At 40.4% G+C, this 20,416-nt stretch overlaps 1 protein-coding gene across 1 annotated transcript; it reads left to right on the top strand.

Annotated features, from left to right (window-relative positions):
* The first annotated feature begins 768 nt into the window (after positions 1 to 768).
* nxph2a (neurexophilin 2a) lies at positions 769 to 19,915 on the top strand. The gene is made up of 3 exons (XM_041057273.1): positions 769 to 906; positions 1,024 to 1,173; positions 17,406 to 19,915. Exons 2-3 carry the CDS (start codon positions 1,129 to 1,131, stop codon positions 18,150 to 18,152), a joined length of 792 nt encoding a protein of 263 aa, XP_040913207.1. The 5' UTR covers positions 769 to 906; positions 1,024 to 1,128; the 3' UTR covers positions 18,153 to 19,915.
* The last annotated feature ends 501 nt before the right edge of the window (positions 19,916 to 20,416 follow it).

The following is a 20,416-nucleotide window of genomic DNA, read 5'->3' as shown; positions in this document are numbered from 1 at the left end:
AATGAATAGATATTAAACCTTCGCACCACTGTGTTTTTACTTGCATGATTCAAACAGCCCTGCCGATATGACTATGTTTACACGCCGGAAGTCATTGCTGCAAAGATAAAAATGATAATAAAAAAGTGTTCTGTAAAAGTTTTGTATACATTCTACAGACCTTCAATAATGTCCAACAAGGTGCAGAGCAGCCCATGGTTACAATTACTCTAACGTGGCTGGACTTGTGCGCCCGATCATTCTTCACCCCCCCAAGTAAAACATCCTGAAAACTTTAGTTGCACACATGAGATTACACGCCGAAACCTTTTAAAGGGTTAAAAACGTGGACGTGTGGCAGAACAAAACCTGATAACAGTGACATCAAGGCTCTTACTTGTCTCCGAGATGGAGAGAGTAAGACTTCAGATGTAGATCTTTAGGTCTGACTCTCTCTGCACGGATGCGCGCCGACCTTGGAGTCTTCAGACGCACAGCGGAGGATTTTGCGCACTGAAGTAGAGCTGAAGAGAGCGCACAGCGAGCGGACAGCTGTCTGACTGACTGCAGTCCTGCTACTGGGATACGGGGCTCACTTGGCTGTACTTCACCGCGTGCATTGACATCTTATTAATAACATTGCTCCGGATTAAGTAGGGGAAAAATATAGACCACAGTTTATTTCGGTTTGGCGTCATTCGCAACTTAGAGGAGTGTTGTTTCAACTGAGCCGCTGAATGTAGTAGACCTTGTTTGTAGAGAAATCCAAGAGTCCCAGCTGCTCAGGGGAAAGCAAAAAAATCACTCAGCATCTTGAGAGTCGGAGACATTGTGAGAGGATTGTACGACTCTTTGCCGAAAGTGGATTGAACAATGATGATTCCAGTGGCCTTACCCAACTAAGTGAGGTATTGCCTTTGGAAAACGGTAAGGAAAAGTTCACTATTGTCGTATTCTAATATTTAAAGGTCCCATCTACGCGGCTCTTCCAAAATGAACCACAGGGGCTTTAAAGTGATTTAACATCGTGCGTCTTTCTCGCAGGTGATCACAGCGATGTTTCAGCGGCATGCGCGTCTGCCTCTCTCCAAATCTTCCAGAGAGGATTTAAGGACCGCTCATCTTGAATAAGTCGAGAAGTCATTGAAGATGAGTGCTCTGCAAACGTTCCTGCTTCTTTTTCTCCTGCACCAGGTGAGGTTTGAGACGACTGAATGCCAGGTGATAAAACACGGAGAAGTGTGTCTCAGGGCTTTTATGTAACACAAAATTTATCAATCACAGCCTAATGTCAGAATGACGATGAAATAAATTTCTGGTATGAAATTTTAGTTGACGCAGTCATCAGCAGCAAATTTTGTTTGCCGACAAGCACTCTGCATTCAGTTTTACAGGGCGTAAGCTTGGTGTTAATTTATCTGAACTTGCAGTCTATTTAGTGAAACACTATTTACAAGAAATACTGTATATATGAAATACTATTTATCTCAATGAACCTGATTTCTTCAACTTCACAAACATGGTGAAGTGTTTAATTTACACTATTTGAATTTAAAATATTTTAGAAGCAAAAATAAGAATTTTCAGTCCAGCCGATCGCATTTCATTTTACACAATAAACTCCAACTTTTCAACAGCCATAATATATAGTTATTATACAATATGCAGTTACATTCCTGAATAGCATCTGTATCTGTATCATTTATTCCTATTTGGCATTGTGACTTTTCTTAGGACATACAGCTTTCTCATTCAGATACAGAAAAAAATGAATATATTTGTACATCATATAAAACATGTACATTACATTTCTAGTTAATGAGCATATTATAGTTTTGAAATAACAGTTCTGAATATAAACTAGCATTTTCGTGTGTGCCAACTTGCAAAGTTTACAGTTAAAAAAAAACATTTATATTATGAAATATTGTGTGTCACTTATACCTCTTCATTTGCTGAGCTGTAACACATGCGTATTTGCAGTTAACAATCAGTCTAATTTATTTTGCTTCCAGGCATGAAAAAGGTTTAACCTCTGTGTTGAACCCCCGACACCCGTGAAGCGCCGTTGCCGTACTAAAAATTGAGGCTAAAATAAAAAATGAAATAAAATGGCAGCTGAGAACAATAGGTGAAAATTGCCATGTTTTCAAGGCCTGTGCTCTTCTTCCTTGATAACTTATACAATATGATGAAACCATAAGTCCCTGTGAATACATGAGATATTATTTAGTATTTACAAGAGACTGATTGTCTTAAGCTTCTGGACATAATCTGTCCGCAGTGTAATTCTGTTTTTTATTACAGGAATAAACCCTCCAAAGAAAGATCATGAGCTTTAGGGAAATATAAAGTCGTTTTTTTTTTTTGTTTTGTTTTTTTCAAGAGCTGCTCATGTTGTCCCTTAGTTGAAAGCAGTGTGGGTTTTATCATGATCATCCTTGCTTTACGGGCTCTTGCCGTGATCAGACCTGAACAGAAAATGCCATGTGATTGAAGAAGTTCTTCACATCTGTGCTATCCTCAAAGAAGGCTTCTTTAAAGATAGCCTTGAACTGTGCAGATGGAGCGGCAAAGTGCTGTCTGCTCTGGCTGCTGTTGTAATCAGGCTTGTGCCTATTGGGAGCTCTGCCTCTGAGAGAGGGAGAGACAGGCTGCCTCCCTGGAGAGGCTCTCTTCATATGCCTCGGTGGCTTCCCTCCCAGCAGACCCACCACTGTCTGACTGGGGACATATTGGCCCTTATCAATATTCCTCCACCTTTCGTAAGGTAAAGAATGCTTAAATAGCACATAGACGCTCAGTGAAAGCATGAACTATGTGCAGACACCTTCAGTTGTGAACAATCTTTGCTTTTTCTTTTGCTTTTTTTTTGCTTTTTAGTATGTCTGCTTCATAGGATAGTTTAAGAGACACAGGAAGGATGCTTGAGGATGACATGGGACATAGTTGCAAGGCCAGCCCTGGTCAACCCAGGGCATCATATGGTGTCACAGGAGGCATCTCAGACAACTGAAGCACCAGGATAGCCTTTGATACAGAAGCATACATTTCTTGTTTTAATCAGAGGTTCAGCTCTGGTGAAGTGGACATCATCAGAAATAAGAAAGCAAAGCAAAACACAAACACATTTCTCCCTCTTGCGTCTTCATACACACTCATACAGAAAACACTCAGAACATGAATCAAATGGTGAAAATGTAACCCCAAACACAGCATCTGTGCCATACCCCAGGGACAAATAAGAGGGTCAGAGCCATCCTGGGAGAATCCATTCTTCCTCATGACATCTGCTACAGTTAGCCGCTGTGCAATGACAGCAGAACAATGTAGATGACTTGAGAGCCCTGATCTCTGCCATCTCCCTGTGCCTGTCCTGTTCTGCCTCTATTCCACAGATTGCATGCAGGGAAAGTGGGTTTTCATGGCTGTTTGGGATTAAGTGTGAGCAGACATTGACAAAGTCTATTACACCTTTGTATCTTACTGCCGGGATAAGAGCTGTTCGGTAATATTATGTCATGACAAAGCACCTACGTGGCCCATGCCAAGGGGCTCAGTATTAAAAGTATTGCTACCTTCTCTGTTACTGTAAACGCTGCCCAGGGTCGCACTGAACAGGGAAGGAGCAAGCATCTTGATAGAAGGGTGTGACGCATTAAAGAGACAAAGCTTAGCTGGTTACTATTAAGCTGAACGTGTCTCGTCCTCTGGATCTGCTACATGCTTGGAGTTCATCACCGCAACTTTGATGTGCACTGATTTAAGGGATTACAAGTCATTTCTCAAAGGATTTAGCATTAATTTGAATTGGTTATTTATTTATTAACATCCAGCCACTTCATAATTTATCGCTCTGTCCATCAGTGACACTAGAAAATACTTAGAACAAGAAAGTAAGAATGTGAATTTGATTCGGTTCATTTTTAGCTGCTAATATTGTTGTGAAATTCTGCCAAAGGATTTTTTTTCCCACTTGCATTTTTTTTCTCTGCAGTGTTGGAGTGAGACAGTGAGGCTCTATTCAAAGTCAAAAAGGGCTCTGGCAAGGACAACAGTTTTATCCCTGCCTTCATAACAAAACACAAATTCTACATAAATTCCCTCTCTAAGGGCTCTTTAACCCTTTTCCCCTTCCCCATGCTCAATTAGGTTTGGTTTTATTATTTATTTATTGTATATTTAAAGGCAACTAACACTAGGAAGTGTAATAAAATGTACAGTGGGGGGATTAGGAGCAGCGCTTTAATCTCACGCTTCTGATAATACTGCATGGGCTGATTGATTAGTTTTTCAGGAAGCTTATGTCAGAAAAAGCTAATCCGTCTTTGGGTTGTGCCAGCCTTGTAAGGTTTTCCGCGCTGCCACTTTATCATGGCGGCGAATTACAGAGCTGCTGGGCTGTGATAAGGTCCTCGTCTCTTTTACAGACCCCACCGCCCAACCTCCTGCACCCTCCCTTTCCCTCTGGACAATAAAAAAAATTGTGTTTATATTCTTCACATCCCTGCTCTGCCTGGTCTTCACATCAACCTCTCCCAGGATTTGCCTTGTAAGAAAGAGAGAGAGAGAGGGTGGGGGGGTTGGGGGGGGGGGGGGGGGGGGGGGGGGGGGGGGGGGGGGGAGTGGAACTTAAGTCTTCAAAAACCCACCAGAGAAATTGGGAGGGGAGAGAGAAAAATATGAGAGAAAATGTCAGACAGGCCAGTAGAAATTTCTGTAGAAGTGATTAAACATGGATTGACAGAGTGAAGGGGCCTTGTATGCATGTCCTGCCTTCCAGGAATCATTTTGGAGCTTACATGGTGATGATGTGTATCTGTTCCTGTATTGGGGTCACAATCTTTCTAGCCAGAAGGCTTGACTAGATAATCCCACATAAACAATACTGTCTGTGGCATTTGCAGTCCTCCGCTTGTATGTTGTCTCAGACCTCTGAAGGAAAGGTTGTTGTTTCTCCTGGTTAAATCCCTCAAATGTAGCTTGCAGCTACTACAGGTCGTGTTGACTGTATTGAGTCCGGGAACCTATTCCTTTTCGAATCATCAATCATAATTGCGTGTGTACTGGCAATAAATCCATGATAAAGGTCCTGAAATGAAGAGAAAGAAGCTCTTAATGATTGATAGGTGTGACACAATTGGCCTTTGCATTGACAATAACCCTAATCTGGCTGCTGGATGGACCATTAAAGATTTAAGTCAAACAATTATAAGCAGCACGATTACTTTCCCCAAGCATCACTTGAGATGTGAACTGCAACTCTCTCAGAAGTCACACCCTCTCTGCTGGCTCTGGTGCAGGAAACATTATGGTTAATAAGATGTCGAGTCTCTTGATCCTGGTCCACAGCTATGAATTTTTATGGGCGATGCGCGGCTCGAGGCAGTGTTAGATCTGGAGGCTCGGCTACCTCATAGCATTGTCATTACCGCTCTGCAGGGTCAGAAACATCCAGCACTCTTTGATGCAGTTCCTCGATGTTTAGCAGCTCTTTTACTGTCTGCATTTCCTTTTACTGCTTCTCTGTAACAAAACAAAACGTGGAGATCAGTTCATATACGGCAGGCATTCTGTCTGCATTGCGTGTGGATGATGGAATATCATCTGAGGAGTCGTGGTATCACGTTTTCTTTTATTCAATCAAATACTGCACCAGTTGTCTTATTGCTGTCACCGCTGTGAGTTCACCGTTTACGTTTGAACTACCGGGCTCATAATAAGATGCGTAATCACACAAGGCACAGCAGCAAAGTTTCAGCCTTTGAACGCTTTCATATTTCCCAAACACTCTGACATATAAAGTTCTTAATTACCACCTGGTTGGTTCTTGGAAAAGGCAATCACACTACATGTCAGGGTGCAGGAAAATGATTGACCTCTTTAATTAAAACTGTGTTGCTTTCCTGTAAAAGGCAAGGTGTGACAGCTTTAGAATAAGTACAATAAATCTCCTTTCTGATTTTTCTCAGTTTTGCATTTCCTCCTCTGCCTCCAGGCTTTGAGGCCTCTCTTTTCAGCTTGTCATTTTCAGCCCTAACAAAGCACTGTCAGCTCCGCTCTGTCTTTGTATATTTCTTGTGAAGTACCTGTCTTCAGAGCTAGTCAGAGAAAAAGGAAGCAACGTCTTTCCAACTCTTGTTTCTTCTTCAAAGGCAGCTGTTTCTGTGAAATCAGTCACGGCGCAATCTGCTTTGAGAACAGAAACATTTGCTCTGTATGGACATATGTTTGAGCAAATCAAGCAAAAAAAAAATATTTTTGAATAAGACACTCGTATAATTTGCAGCACGGATTTGAAGAGACGAAAACACGAAATTGACAGAAAGTTGTCAATAGAAAAAAAAAGATCACTGAGAGAAACATTTAGATTACGTCTTCCTGAGATGAAAGAAGAAAAACTAAAACCGGAACTCTGAAGTATTAATTTAAGAATAACATACCGTGCCTCCTCAAGTATTAGCTGAGGAGTTTTACAAGCACATACACCATTGTTGCACAGAGTAGAAGGTGTTAGAAATTAGTCAAGAGAATGATAATTACACTGAGTCCAACGCGCTTCCTGGTATTATCCTCCTGAATCCCTGCTATCAGACATACAGAGGTGTGCTGCAGGTGTCAGGAGCCAGCACAAGAGATGGCGCTTTGACCATGTAAGTGGATTATGAAACTGATGATGCGTTGAAAGGTAACGCCTGCCTAAAAGTGAAGTGTTCAGGGCTTTGCTGCTGTCACATGTGGCAGGTGCTGAGATAACACAAGTATCCAGATTACCTGGAGGCTCTCGTCCCAGAGCCTCCTCCCGCTCTCCTTCTTCTCTCCTGCTGGGATCTTTGTTAACACTTTGTGAACACCTGACATCATCGCTGCATTTAAATTTCCCACACCGAGCCACGTTCACTAACATCCCACTTTCACCTCCTGGGCCTCGCCACCAGCGTTGGTGAAAAATAAAATGTCAGTGATCTCCTGCAGTTATTTCACAAACTGACAGGAGGCACTTTATTTAAAAATGTGATGAAGGCTGCGATGCAATTTAGATTTTTATTGATTTTTATGCAAGGAGAGGATTTGGATCAACATTAAATATTCACAAAAATGTTTTCCTTCGTCTTTTGATTTACGTAATTTATTATTTTGTTAGAGCTACTGATGTGTGTAAAATTCTCCACTTACAGGCCGATTGCATTCTAGAATTTCTGCAACTGTTAAATAGATATTTTAAATTGGGCTTCCTTGCTTTAAACAGCTGCAAACAGCTGTGGCATGTGATTACATTTTATAGAACTTGTACTTTACATAACTCTATGAAGTAAACACTGTACTTTTACTCTAGTATTTTTATTTGAAAGCTATAGTCACTGGTTTAGATGAATAACCTATATAAAAATAGATAAAATTTTAATTATGATTATAACAATAATTAGAATTATTAAATGTGATGCAGGTGCTACAGATTAAACTACTCAATAGTACATATAGTTAATAGTTAATGATCTCCTTCTTGACCAGCATTAAAATGCTGCTTACACGTTACTGTAATTTTAGGTATCAGCCTTCAAAAACCCCTTTACCTCAACAAAAGGAAAAAAGATTGCTGCTTTTATTTATTTTTAAAGACACATGATAATACACATTTTAGAGCTTGTAGCAATTACACTATAAAGAAGTACGACAATCACCTTTCACTGGAAGCGAATAGGGGCAATCTGGCTTTAATACTGAATCAATAATACAAAAACAGGAGTGCCATGTTTGTAATATCACCACTGGTTTACTGCATCACGCCTTAGATTTGCTTCCAATGCAGTTCCCTGTAACTTGTAGTAGGGTTACACAAGACATGTACTGGGTACTTTCTTTCTTGAAAGATTACATTTTGGACACCTGGCTGACTACCTCTGCAATATGCCACAGATGGAAATTCTAACAAATTTCTGTTGTCAATAGATTTGACAGCAACAGAAAAAAAGATGATATGGATTACAAGTGACCCTGAAGGTGACTTTAGGCTAGTTGCTATGTTACTAGGTATAAAAGGGCAAGCCACTAAACAGATGTGATACTTTGAGAGCTCTTGGTGAGAGTGTTCTAACAGAGGACTCGGACACTCATTAGAATCCAGACAAAGTATGTCAGCAAGGTCGGAGCTAACTGTGGTATAATTTCCTCTAATTTGTTCCATTTATTGAGAAACACTGAAGCACATTTCTACAATTCTGTGTTGGCAGCTTCCACGCTGCAGGAGAAGTAATTGTCTGTGATTCGCACAAATTAGGGTATTACTTCCTGTAGGGAAATGCTCTCTAATGATACCAAATGCTTCGGTATGAAGATCCATGCAAACACCAATACAAATAAAAGTCTGTCAAAGTGCAAAAAAAAAAAAAAAAAAAGGTGAGGCATCGTTTCAGTCAGTGTCAGTTGCTGGAAGCAGGGGAAAACAGGAGCTTGTGTGATTGAGCAAGAACAGAAAAACACTGACACTGTAAACATGACTAATGACTCACAACATATGATTTATGCTAGCCACAGGAGAGTTACGCTACGTGCTACAATTTATGCTAATCATAGGATGCGAGCAGCCTCAAGTGACATCATGAGCAGTCAGATAATATTTTGCCACAACACGTTTAACAGCAGGTTCCCTAACATAGTTCATTTTAGTTTAATACACTTTAAGATACTATAATAACTTTAAGGATCATATTTGTTTGTCAGAATAAAACAGGACTTGAGTGGACAGTGACTGTCCATAGAGTAGTCTGCATAGTTATAATTTCTTGAATAGGGAAATGGGCAGGATTTAAAGTTACTCTATACTTCTCCATAAGAGAGGTCAGAGGTCATGGACAGCATCAGATCATCAGCACTACAAGTGGTAGATATATAGTGTTTCAGTGCTCAAGGACACAACTGCAAATGCTTGCTGATGTCACTTGACTTGGAATCTACAATCCACAAACTGTTGCTGAAAGAAAACAATACATTTCTTACTTTTAAAATGTCCCTATACCTTATCTGTTATTTTATAAGACTGTGTTACACTGTCTTATAATGCTGAACAGGGGAACTTAAAGCAAAACGTTACCTAAAATTTTTAATTTACATATTTCCATGTGTCTGTTTCTTCTTTAGGCTTGCATTAGACTGTCTCAGACATTACACACCTCAAGGGCCATGGCGTTTTGAGTTACGTTTTCTAAGTGGCTGCTTGCCTGTACTTTTGTGATGCTGCAGGAAAATGTAACTCTCAACATTGTGCAACATGGAAAAAGCATCTGTAGCAGAACTAACTAGGTGCAGCAGCACATTGTTTCTAGTCATAATCTTCACAGTCACATGCAACATACTTTTTCTTGATATTAAATCATTTAGGTTACAGTTTTCAGTGCATATTTATTGTGGGAAAAAAAAACTATTTTGCACAATTATTATTCAGTGTGTGCTCATGCACCAAAGTTGAGCAAAGTTTGATGTTAAATGCTTGTGTTTTTAATGTCACTCACTCTAATAATGGATGCCTCCCCACCTCTCCACCTGAGCATCATGATAGCGCTTGCACAATTGCTGCGTACTATGCTCCATGACAATGATGCGATACACACTCTTCAGGCTTTCCCAGCACAGCTGTCAACAGGAGAAGGGGTAGGAGGTAGGAGCGATGTACTGTCGAGATACAGAACTGTGATACTGCTCGGATTATAGTAATGAAAACATCAGCATCACATTTTTTAAGCTTGTCATCCCCTCTCCTTTCACCATCAACACTTGCACAAAACCCTTAAACAGTCAGAGGCTGGTCTGGTGTAAATATAGGGAGGTGCTAACAGGAGTTTTTAGGCCTTTGGAGGCTGGCATGACCATCACACAACCATATATATTGCATTTATGATGCACTGTGTCAAAAAGCGTAATGAGAAAAAGACAGTCTACTCTTGGTAGGCACCAAATGCAATGAGATTCAGATCCTGGCTGCTCTCAATATTCACCACAAATAATCTCGAGTACATAGGTGATGAATTAAGCCACATATTCATATTCACGGGATCTTAAGCAGGAGTGTTAAGATATTAGAGGCTGTAGTCTGTCTCATTCTCACAGAGGTCAGGTGGTAATGGCCTAAAGGATTATACTGGAGGGGAACAGATATGCTATACACACACACACACACACACACACCCTAACCATAGCGTTCTGTGATTGGTAAGGTGCCCCTGGTGTGGATTTGCTCTTGCGATCCACCACAGTGCTGAAGCACCTGCCATGTGTTTCCCTGGACAGCCTCTGATTAAAAGTGATGGCTCTGGAGCGTGAGGCTGTTCCAGCGATCAGAGCACCAATCTATTCTTCAGCAGCGTGTAGACTCTCGCTCTGCGCTGCCTAAGCGCCTCCAGGGCCTTCTCTCCTGGAACCGGCTCTGGGTGTGAATCATTACAAATGATATGCCCTGTAACATCAGGTGGATGGCTGGGGAAGGACGTGGGGCAGGCGATGGCAGGCTGAGAATGGTTTTAATGTGAGTGGAGCGACTTGTCATGTTAGATGCTTGAAAGCAAGAAGCTGCAGTCAATCCAGCTCTGCAACAATCTGTGGTCTAATGCTAGGAGCACCGGCTGAGCAGCTCTAATATAGCAGGTGTTGTGTTGCAATGGTGCCGGGGAAGTATTTCGAAAGGCAGCAGCGAAGCCGGTGTAATTTCGGTGGGACGTCCAGATTTTTACTACGTAGAAGCGCATCAAGTTAATGAAGCTTCAGACACAGAAAATTAGCAGAGAAATGAATTGCACCACTAAAGTGAGGTCAATTTGCACAGATAAATCCATGAAGAACAGTGGAGTGCATCATTGGAACTGCTCTGCTTGCACTGATGAGCAGGTTAATTGCCCATTTTGTTTATTGTGAGAAAGATGCCTGAAACCAATTTTCCCCAGACGCATATCCCAACCTTATGTACCGGAAAAAAAAATCAACGATGGAAAGCTCAAAAACAGATTAGTTTAGCTCACAGATACAAGGAACTTGGTAATGAAGATGATTCAGAGACTCTCACACGGAACCGGAAAAGAGACAAAAAAAAAAGGGGGGGGGGGCAGAATAGCAGATATCAGATCATGAGTTTGGGGGGGGGGGGGGGGTGTCACTCAAGTCAACTGTGCCAGTTTTAGTGAGACTCCATCACATTCCATTTTCGCCATCAAAACAGTATTGTAGCCTTGCCCGCGGCCCAGAAGCCATCACGGCCGAGCCCAATGTCACCGGCTGCTCACCGCAAATGCATTTTAACAGCATCTCTTCAGATGATCCAGAAGCCAGATGTCACTAGCTTCTTAATAACTTTCTAGAGGCCAGTTCTGGTCACTGTGGCAATTACCTTTATGTCAGGCCTCTAAAAGATATGTCTACCCACGGGACAAGCAGACAGCCCGCTCCATAATGCTCATCACAGATGAGTGTCGAGGCTGATTCCTTCTGACTCAGTGTGTGGCGTGCTGCTGCTCAGGCTGCTGTCAGTATTTAAGTTTCACTAATACCTCTGGATTGTATTGATTTACACACCGATAAATCATGTATACAGCACATGTGCTGTAAGGATGGAGCCTTTCCAAATGGTATGCCAGTGATATTTGTGCATGTTTTATCAATCCTTCTGTTATGATGCTAAAAATGTTGAAAATTTAAAAAGGTGCAAATACAGTTTTACACAAACATGTACGTAGAAATACACAGAAGCACGCTCATGAAAACAAGAGCAGAGCATTTTTAAGGAGAAACATGCAAGCCATACCATTTAATATCTATAAAATACCTCACTTCAAAGCTGTAAGTCAGATTTTATGCGACATTAAGAGGTTTTCTTCAGGGCAGTTTGTGAAAAGACTTTAAAAGTAAAGGGAACCCTTCTGCAGAGGCAATATTTTACAGTTAATCCCACAACCAAGGATACACAGGCCTAGAGTTTTTCTCAGCTGTAAATGCACTTCTGACACACGTAAAAGAATGTGACAAAAACATCTAGAGCAATAATTGCTTGAGAAACAAGATAAAAGGCTGGAGATGTACAGGTAATTTATCCCACTCTGCCTCAAGTTCTCCTCTGATTTAAGAAGGAACTGCCCGTCAGTGCCAGCTAGACTAGTGCATGCAGGATACTGTGGAGGATGAACTCTCCAAAACTCAGTCTTCCCAGCCTTTATGCTGACATATACAGTTGTATGCACAAGTTTTAGTCACCCTCCAGGCCAATTCACCATTTTGCTGATTTTAAGTAATGTAGGACATCTACAGCAAACAGACATTTTTAAATGTTGATGCATTGTTACTTTTTATTTTAAGGACTTGAGAAATTAAAAAATAAATAAATAAAACGTGCAAAAGTCTGGGCACCCTACTCTGTCAGTACTTAGTAATGCCCTCTTTAGCAGATATCCCAGCTTGCAAATGCTTTTTGTACCCATCCTAGAGTGCTTCTATTCTGGATTTAGGAATTTCCACTCACTCCTCCTGCAGATCACTTCAAGTTCTGAGATATGTTTAGGCTGCTCTGCACTCACTGCTCATATTTAGTCTGTGTAGTGTTTCCTGTGCCACTGGCTGCCACACCCCAAAGCAGAAGGTGTTCCTTTCATCCACTGCTGCTCCTGTTTTTCTTCAAACGCACCTTTGGTGAACATGGCCAAAGAGTTAAGTTTTAACTTTATCTGTCCACGGTGCTTGTTTCTAAAATGGCTCTGGCTTATCCAGATGTTGCTATGTTTCCATTCTTCATATTCCAATCTTGTGATGAGGTGAGGTTTCTGTCTGATGACCTCCATGTAGACCCTGTTTGTGCATCTCCTTTGCAGCCATATGGAGGTTTTACTTCACCTTTCTGCCTGGCAGACTTGCAGTTTTATCTTAAAGTTTTCTTGGTTTTCCATATGTTATCTTGTTTTCCGCAGTTCCCCTTAACTGCCATTTCTTAATGACATTTGGAACAGTGAAAAATTTCAAGCTGGAAGGGCTTGGAAATCTTTTTATAACCTCTTTTGCTTTCATGAGAGGAAGAGCGCCCAAACATTTGCACATGCCAAAATTAGTTTCATTTTGTTCTATTTTTTAAGTTCATTTAATAAAAAGCGGCAGTGCATTAACAATAATACATCATGCTTCATAATGACTATGATATAGTGGCCAATATTAATTTTTTACATGAATGCATAAGAAAAACAATCATTTCTGATGCAGAGCTATTAAATTAGATTATTAAAGAATTAAATTAGATTATTAAAGAAAGGTATGGGTCATTTTAAAATAAACTTTTCTGTACTCTGGGCGGGACAAACAATGTAACACTGAAACAGTTTCTAAATGACTTCAAACAAAGTTTTGGCATTATGGCATAGGTCAGTAAATGTGGTCTGATCTAACAGTAACAATGCCAATACTGGTCAAAACACTATATATCAGCCACATTTTTATTTTATTTATTAGGGTTTTTTTTACTTTTTGTATGAATGTATCAATTTAATTTAATTTAAATTAAACTGAAGCTTAGGTGGGACAGCCTGCCTTAAACAACTACTAAGCAAAAAGTAATCATGATAGATTGAACTTTAGTTGAGAATGTTTTGTCCAAAATCTTTTCGTATCTGCCCAGTTCCCTACTATATTTACTTTCAGACAATTTCTCTAAGAATCTGAATTGAACTTCAGGTGAAAAATTATTTAATTTTGCACCCAAAATTTAATTCAATTTTGCACCCAAAATTTATAACCCCCCCCCCCCCCCAAAATCCCCACAATAGATTAAAAAAGGCTATGTTGTGTTATGACATATTATTTTTGCAAAAAAACTCACAATGCAATTCACAGCCTTTGCTCCTGAGGTTACAGGGGCATATATTACAGTTATATACTGCAAACAGATGATGATTTTTAAGTGTAAGAAATCTAAGTTTACTAGTCACTATATTGTAAACTCTGGAGTGCTTATAGAGTAGAATAGAATAGAAATACTTTATTCATCCCAAGTTGGGAAATTTCACAATCTATATGCTGTTTCAAGGAGCAAATACTGTGTGTGTTTTAGGTGCGACATCTTAAGCTACTGAACATTAACTGGAAATATCGGCCATAAGCAGCTACAGTATAAAAAATAAAAACTTGTGTCACTATTTTTCTTCATACCGGTAGCTTCCCATTAAAATTACCGACAGCAATTACAGTTCACCTACTTTTAAGCTTAGTACTGTATTACTAAGCACACTCTTTTATAAGGCAGATATACCACTGACGGCTGGGGAATATAACTGTAACATCTCTGCTGGGGGGGGTGTAAGGTTCATGCACCTCTCTGTGTTTTTAGGACTTACAGGAAAAGGAAGAAGCTAAACCACACAGACATATCCGCAACATTTGCCACTAGTCACTTTCCCTTTTGCTGCTGAAATGAGGTCTGGTGTTTTCAGCTCCATAAGTCTGCAGTTATTATCATAATAATGTCTTGTTTCAAGTCGCCCCGAAATGCCTCTAGCACAGCAGCACCGATTAAGAAATCTTAATTAAGCTTTTGTAGATTCTCCTTCATCAGACCTTGCCTCCTTTTTTTTTTTATTTCCCAAAGCGTCTTGTTATATAAAACACTCGGATTCCTTTAGTCTGTTTTTAAGAGACACCACTTCCGCCTAAATGAAGGAAGTGTGTTCGTGTGTGTAGGTGCTGCATGTGTGCAGGGAAGACGGCGAGTGAGAAAGAAAGCAAAGCCTATGTGTCAGTGCAAGCTTTCAAGTTCCCAGTGCTTCATCTCTCTTGGGGCATTTAAGTATTAGATATCCCTCTGCTGATCCCCTTGTTGTCACAGCAATTTCCCCAGTTGCTCATCATACTTAAACTCCTCTCTCATTTCCATTATAATCATTCTATACAAAGCTCACCTGAGATTTACACTGAAAGACAAAATTTGGTTTCACCTCTGAAGCTGCGCAGCATGACACCTAATGTGAAACGGATATAACAGCTCGGGCTGGCGGGAAGACGAGTGCCATGTCTCCCTTGTTCACAGCAGTAAAGAAATGTTCCTGTTGGGAGCCCAGGGTCCCTCAGATCTTATGTGCAGCATTGCCTGTTATTGTGATGTTGTAATAGTCTAATCAAATTAACAGCTGAGCTCACACAAGGTATTACTAAGTGGCAGCATCAGTGGGGAATACTGACACTGGAATTGGTTGATTAAATGACTGTGTATGTGATGAGCTACGCAGAGGGACATTATTACTGTGTTGCCTCATTCATCCATGTTTACAGGGAGCAACTGTCTTAATTAAGCATTCTGAGGGCTGATAGATGGGCCAGGCTCACTGTCCGTGGTAGACACATTGATTTCACGTTACACATAACAGAAAGCCATTACAATCTGCTTACTACATTAAGGTGTTACGACTGTCTAGGACATAAGCAGCGTAGTAAAGCAAAGCTCTAACTATAAGATGCACTTTTGCATATGACAAGATATATATAGCACTTTTACATGTCAAGCTGAAAGGTTTATAAGGATGTGAGTGTAACAAAACAAATTGTGGCAGACAGATCGAGTTTGTTAGCTTTGTACACATGTGCCTCAGTTAGGCTTACAGCAAAATTATAATTAGTCTGGAAGTAGTGCGCAGCAGCTCAGTGAGAATTCAAACAGCCGCTGCTCTGTGCTTTCAACATCTGCTTCTCTCAGTGATCCCCATAACCGGGCCTGGGGAAAGCCGGCACTACTAATTACTAATAAAACTAGCTAAGCTTATTGCCGTGAATTATTAAAGCTTTATCTGAAGTGGACCAGGAAGCGCTCCTGAAGCTAAAAGGCTTTGAGGTACAAGCAGGGATCATAGTTCATTGCTGCATCTGGATTAGCACTTAGCACATACTCTGCCACTGATTTTATTGTTGGGAACCATTACAAGCCAAAGTTCATATATGCACAGACTATCTAAGAATAGCATTACTGATCTGAAACCAGCTCACATGTTCAGTTCAGGGGATTTTCATTGTCCAATAATCTGACACATGGTCCTAAAATATTAGAAGCTTTATGCAAATATGAGCTCTGTGTGAGTTCATCAGTGCATCCAAAATGACTCCTTCCTCTTTAGTACAACTACAAACAGTTCTGGGTCATAAATGCAAAAATTGTTTTAACTAATGCAACTCTGCCTTTATTCAGGCTCCTTTGAGTAAACTCACCTTCTTTCTCTTTTATCCTGGCTGCTGTAAAGTAGATGCTCAGGCAATGCCATTCACACTCTGTACTGCACAGATCTGCTCACATCCTCAGCCACCACACCTACACACACAGACACACACAAAAGCATCCTTAACATTGTATAAGCAAGGGATTGTCCACCAACATTTAAGACAGAAGGCCATTTGTTTATACCATACCGTAGCAGGTCTACTGGTTTAACTGGAAAATTGTTAAAGCTATGTGGTTTATTAAAGATGCAACAGCACTGACAAGTTAGACAAGTGAGGCTCATTGTGTTGGTACTGTGGTGGTGGTGATGTCAAATTAAATGTTGAAAACTAAAAATGTTTTGAATGTTTGTCATCAGTTGTTAAGATCATAAAAATCGGATGTCACAAAATTTAGGTTCGTGTTTACAGGAGTAGTTTTGACGTTTTTATGACGTTTTGGTAAATATGCTTTTTCTTGCCAGCAGCCAGTTAGCTTAGCTTAGCACAAAGACTTGAAACAAAGGGAAAGGTGGCCTAGCTCTGTCCAAAGATGACATGACATAAATTTGTAAGCTTTAGATGTGCTTTTTGGCAATTTTTTTTTTTTTTTGGGCCAAGCCAGGCTAGCATTTTTTCACTCATTCTAGTCTTTATGCTAAGTGTCTGAAATAAGTACAGAAAGTTCAGGAAAGCAGCTTTGTTCCTTTAATAAATGTGTTTGTGCCAGGGAGTCAAGAGGCCATCCTGAACTTCTTGTATTTTGAATAAAATGTCATATTTCCAAAGACTGAGCTCTCCCTCAGCAGTCTGACTGAAGTGCAGCCTCTGTTTGAAGTACTTTTTGTAAGGCTTTAGTTACCAAACAAATTTTTTTCCCCCAAAGGTACGTTTGCTGTGTTTTAGCATTTCCTACAGTAAATCTTTCATCTTTAAAGTTGTTTGACAAGTGGGTGCTCCATGTTTATGCTGGGTTTTTTTTCCCCTTGCACTCTTTAGTGCTGAAGTGCTGTTCTTTATCCGTAGTACTACTAAACTACACTGAGCATTTTTAGCTTTTTTCTGAACAAACAGGAAACTGGAAACATCGAATGTATTACAGTCTGTGCATATCAGGATTTTTTTTCCTTTGAAAAACCCTTGTGATTCAAAGTGCAAAGACCAAAATGTGCTTTGTGTCACTTAATGTTCTTTTTCTGTCCACCTGTGCTCTGTTTTCTCTGAAGGTCACATGCAGGAAGGTGCACGGAGGAGTCACAGAGCTCATCGAGTGGGGTGACAGTAATAATGAACAGAAGATCTCTCCCACGGGAGCCAGTCCACGGATCCTCAACCCTCTGCGTTTGTTTGCCAGGGGCTCCCCCGGGTTCAAGAGCAACATGAGGGAAATAACATATTTACAGAACATGGAGGACTTTTGGGACTGGTTATCTAACCAGACAGATGTTCAGGGTCCACAGGCCAGAACTAAACGCAGGCCCATCGTTAAGACTGGCAAGTTCAAAAAGATGTTCGGGTGGGGGGACTTCCACTCCAACATCAAGACTGTCAAACTCAACCTGCTGATCACAGGGAAGATCGTGGACCACGGGAATGGCACTTTTAGCGTTTACTTCCGCCACAACTCCACGGGCCAGGGGAACGTGTCAGTCAGCCTGGTGCCGCCCTCCAAGGTGGTGGAGTTTGAGATTGCCCAGCAGTCCACGCTAGAGACCAAAGACACCAAATCATTCAACTGTCGTATTGAGTATGAGAAGACAGACCGCAACAAGAAGACTGCCCTGTGCAGCTTTGACCCGTCCAAGGTGTGCTATCATGAGCAAACGCAGAGCCATGTGTCCTGGCTGTGCTCGAAACCCTTCAAAGTCATATGCATCTATATAGCCTTTTACAGTGTAGACTATAAACTGGTGCAGAAGGTATGCCCTGACTACAACTACCATAGTGACACACCTTACTCCTCCACAGGATGACCTAGCAGTCGTTAGTACGCATCAAACTTTTGTTTTATGTTCAAATAATGTAAATGTCAGCTTCTAAGCTCCTTGTCCCAAAATACCTAAATACCTGAGACATGTTGCATGAGGTGCAACTTAAAAATGGGACATACACCGGAGGAATTTGGCACATTATTACAAAACTTCTGTATATACTGCACACAAACGCAGCTCCACCACTTCAGATAGTTAGGTGTCCAGGGACCTGGTTTTAGGGGTTGACTTGGGATTCAGAGCTAGCTGCCAACCCCAAATGACTCCTTCCCATCACAACTGCACATGTTCTCTGCAAACCACAGAAATAATTAGTATGTTGTCCAGATGTTTTCTTCAAGGCTAGACCATAGGCAAGCAGCCTCTCAGTTGGAAGTGTGTAGCCGGCTTCCGTGCCAGTGCAGCATTGCTGGTGGCATTATCAAACAATTTCCTCACCTCATTTAAACAGTCATTTATGGGATGAAATATGGCAAGACTGAATCATGTTAATAATTACAATACCAAGGCATTTGAATTGTTACTCAACAGGGCATAAAATTAGATATTCCCCATTTGAAATGTCACTACATTTTGACCAGTTAGTCAAAATGATCTGTTCATTGTCTTCAAAGTGGAGCTAACATCCATTTGTACCTGTTAACAAAACAGAGGCAGGACAGTCTCCATTATTTCAGATTAGTGTGATTAATGGGTATTTTCTCAAGTAGCTCTAAATAATTAATATGGCCTTACAACCTATCTTTTATCGCTGTTATCTGTCTCTTGTAGAGACTGAAATAAAGTGAATTGATTCATTGAACCAAATTGTAAGTGCCCAAGACAAAATAAATTGATCCAACAAATCTAATCCAAAAGCAACCTGAGAGCATGATCGTAAATCATTACACATGCAGGCACCCATCCATACATAACCTGGCTGCTGCCTTGTTTGCTCCTTAAAATGTGTCGCTTTTCTGATACAATCATCATAAAGCATATGTATGCTAAACTAGGCTGAAATCCAACATCTGTGTTTGCAGGATGCACTTTGAGGCATCAGCCTGCCGTGCAAGCCCCGCAGTGGATTAATGTGTCAGGAGAGGTGGGGGTGGGGGGCGATAATTGCAGGACAGGTGGATTTAGTGAGTCTGGCAGACAATTATCAGCACTTTGTCATGGTCCTGCCACAAGCCCTGACATTACTTGTCTTTAATAGGCTTTAATTAGCCTGGGAAATTTCATTTACCTAAGACCAAGAGTGGAGAAACCAAAAGCAAAAGTTAAAAAAAAAAAAAAAAAAAAAAAGCAAAAGTACAGAATCCATCTGGAATTTTAATGAGAAGTGGGACTACTAAGTTTGAAAATGTCAGACATTTCCCAGTTGTACAGCAGGCTTAAACTGAACAAGTTTTGTGTAAAAGTGGATAACATCCAGTCTCATAGTAAATGGCGTAATGTGCTTTGACTTAACAATCACAGAAAACGTTTTTTAAAACGTTTTTTTTGGGATGTATCTGGTGGTTTTATGCTAGGGCATGTGCCACTGACTAATCACATGGCAATTATTTCTGTCAAGTTACTTTATTTGCTGTATCTCATGTCTTTCCCCATCTGCTGTAAATGATCCTGTCACATTACACATGCGGAGAGGTGTATGATAAGGAAATACCTAAATCCGAGTTGATCTATGTTGATGTTTTAGTTCTACTCCTTTGTGAAAATGCTGTGTATTATCGTGTATCTCTAAAACTAAACGTGTTTAATTATGGCTTTGGAGTAAATGATGTCAATTTAATCAAATTCTTTTTCCAGAGAAATATATCAATGAGTATACTGGTCCTTATTTCTGGTGTTTGTTCGGCAATATCATGTAGATAGATGTCATATTTATTGCTAATAGTTATAGATTATTGCTTTGATTTTCATTTTTGTAATCCTTGCAGATTGTACCTATTTTGATTTATTGCTTGCTTAATCTTGTTTAAACAAATTCCCCTGTAAAATAGGAGTAAGAGCACTGCTGTGTGTATAGTGTAAGTACAAATGTTCATTTTTGAATATTTGATTTCATAGGGGGTTACTTTTGTTAAAATGAAATTGTAAAGATCAATTTAGGTTTTTATGGCATTAAACCTTAATTGAACTTGGCTCACAGCATATTGTCACACTGAGTCAGCTGCAGTCTGTCGGTGCTCACGGTTGTCTCATTTCGTTCCGACAAGGACTTCTCAACAGGATAAACACACCATTTTAAGAGGTACATT

Source organism: Toxotes jaculatrix, chromosome 15 (genome assembly GCF_017976425.1).
Source record: "Toxotes jaculatrix isolate fToxJac2 chromosome 15, fToxJac2.pri, whole genome shotgun sequence".
Taxonomy (NCBI): domain Eukaryota; kingdom Metazoa; phylum Chordata; class Actinopteri; family Toxotidae; genus Toxotes; species Toxotes jaculatrix.
Note: the sequence above shows the minus strand (reverse complement) of the source record. Positions and strands in the feature narration are given on the sequence as shown.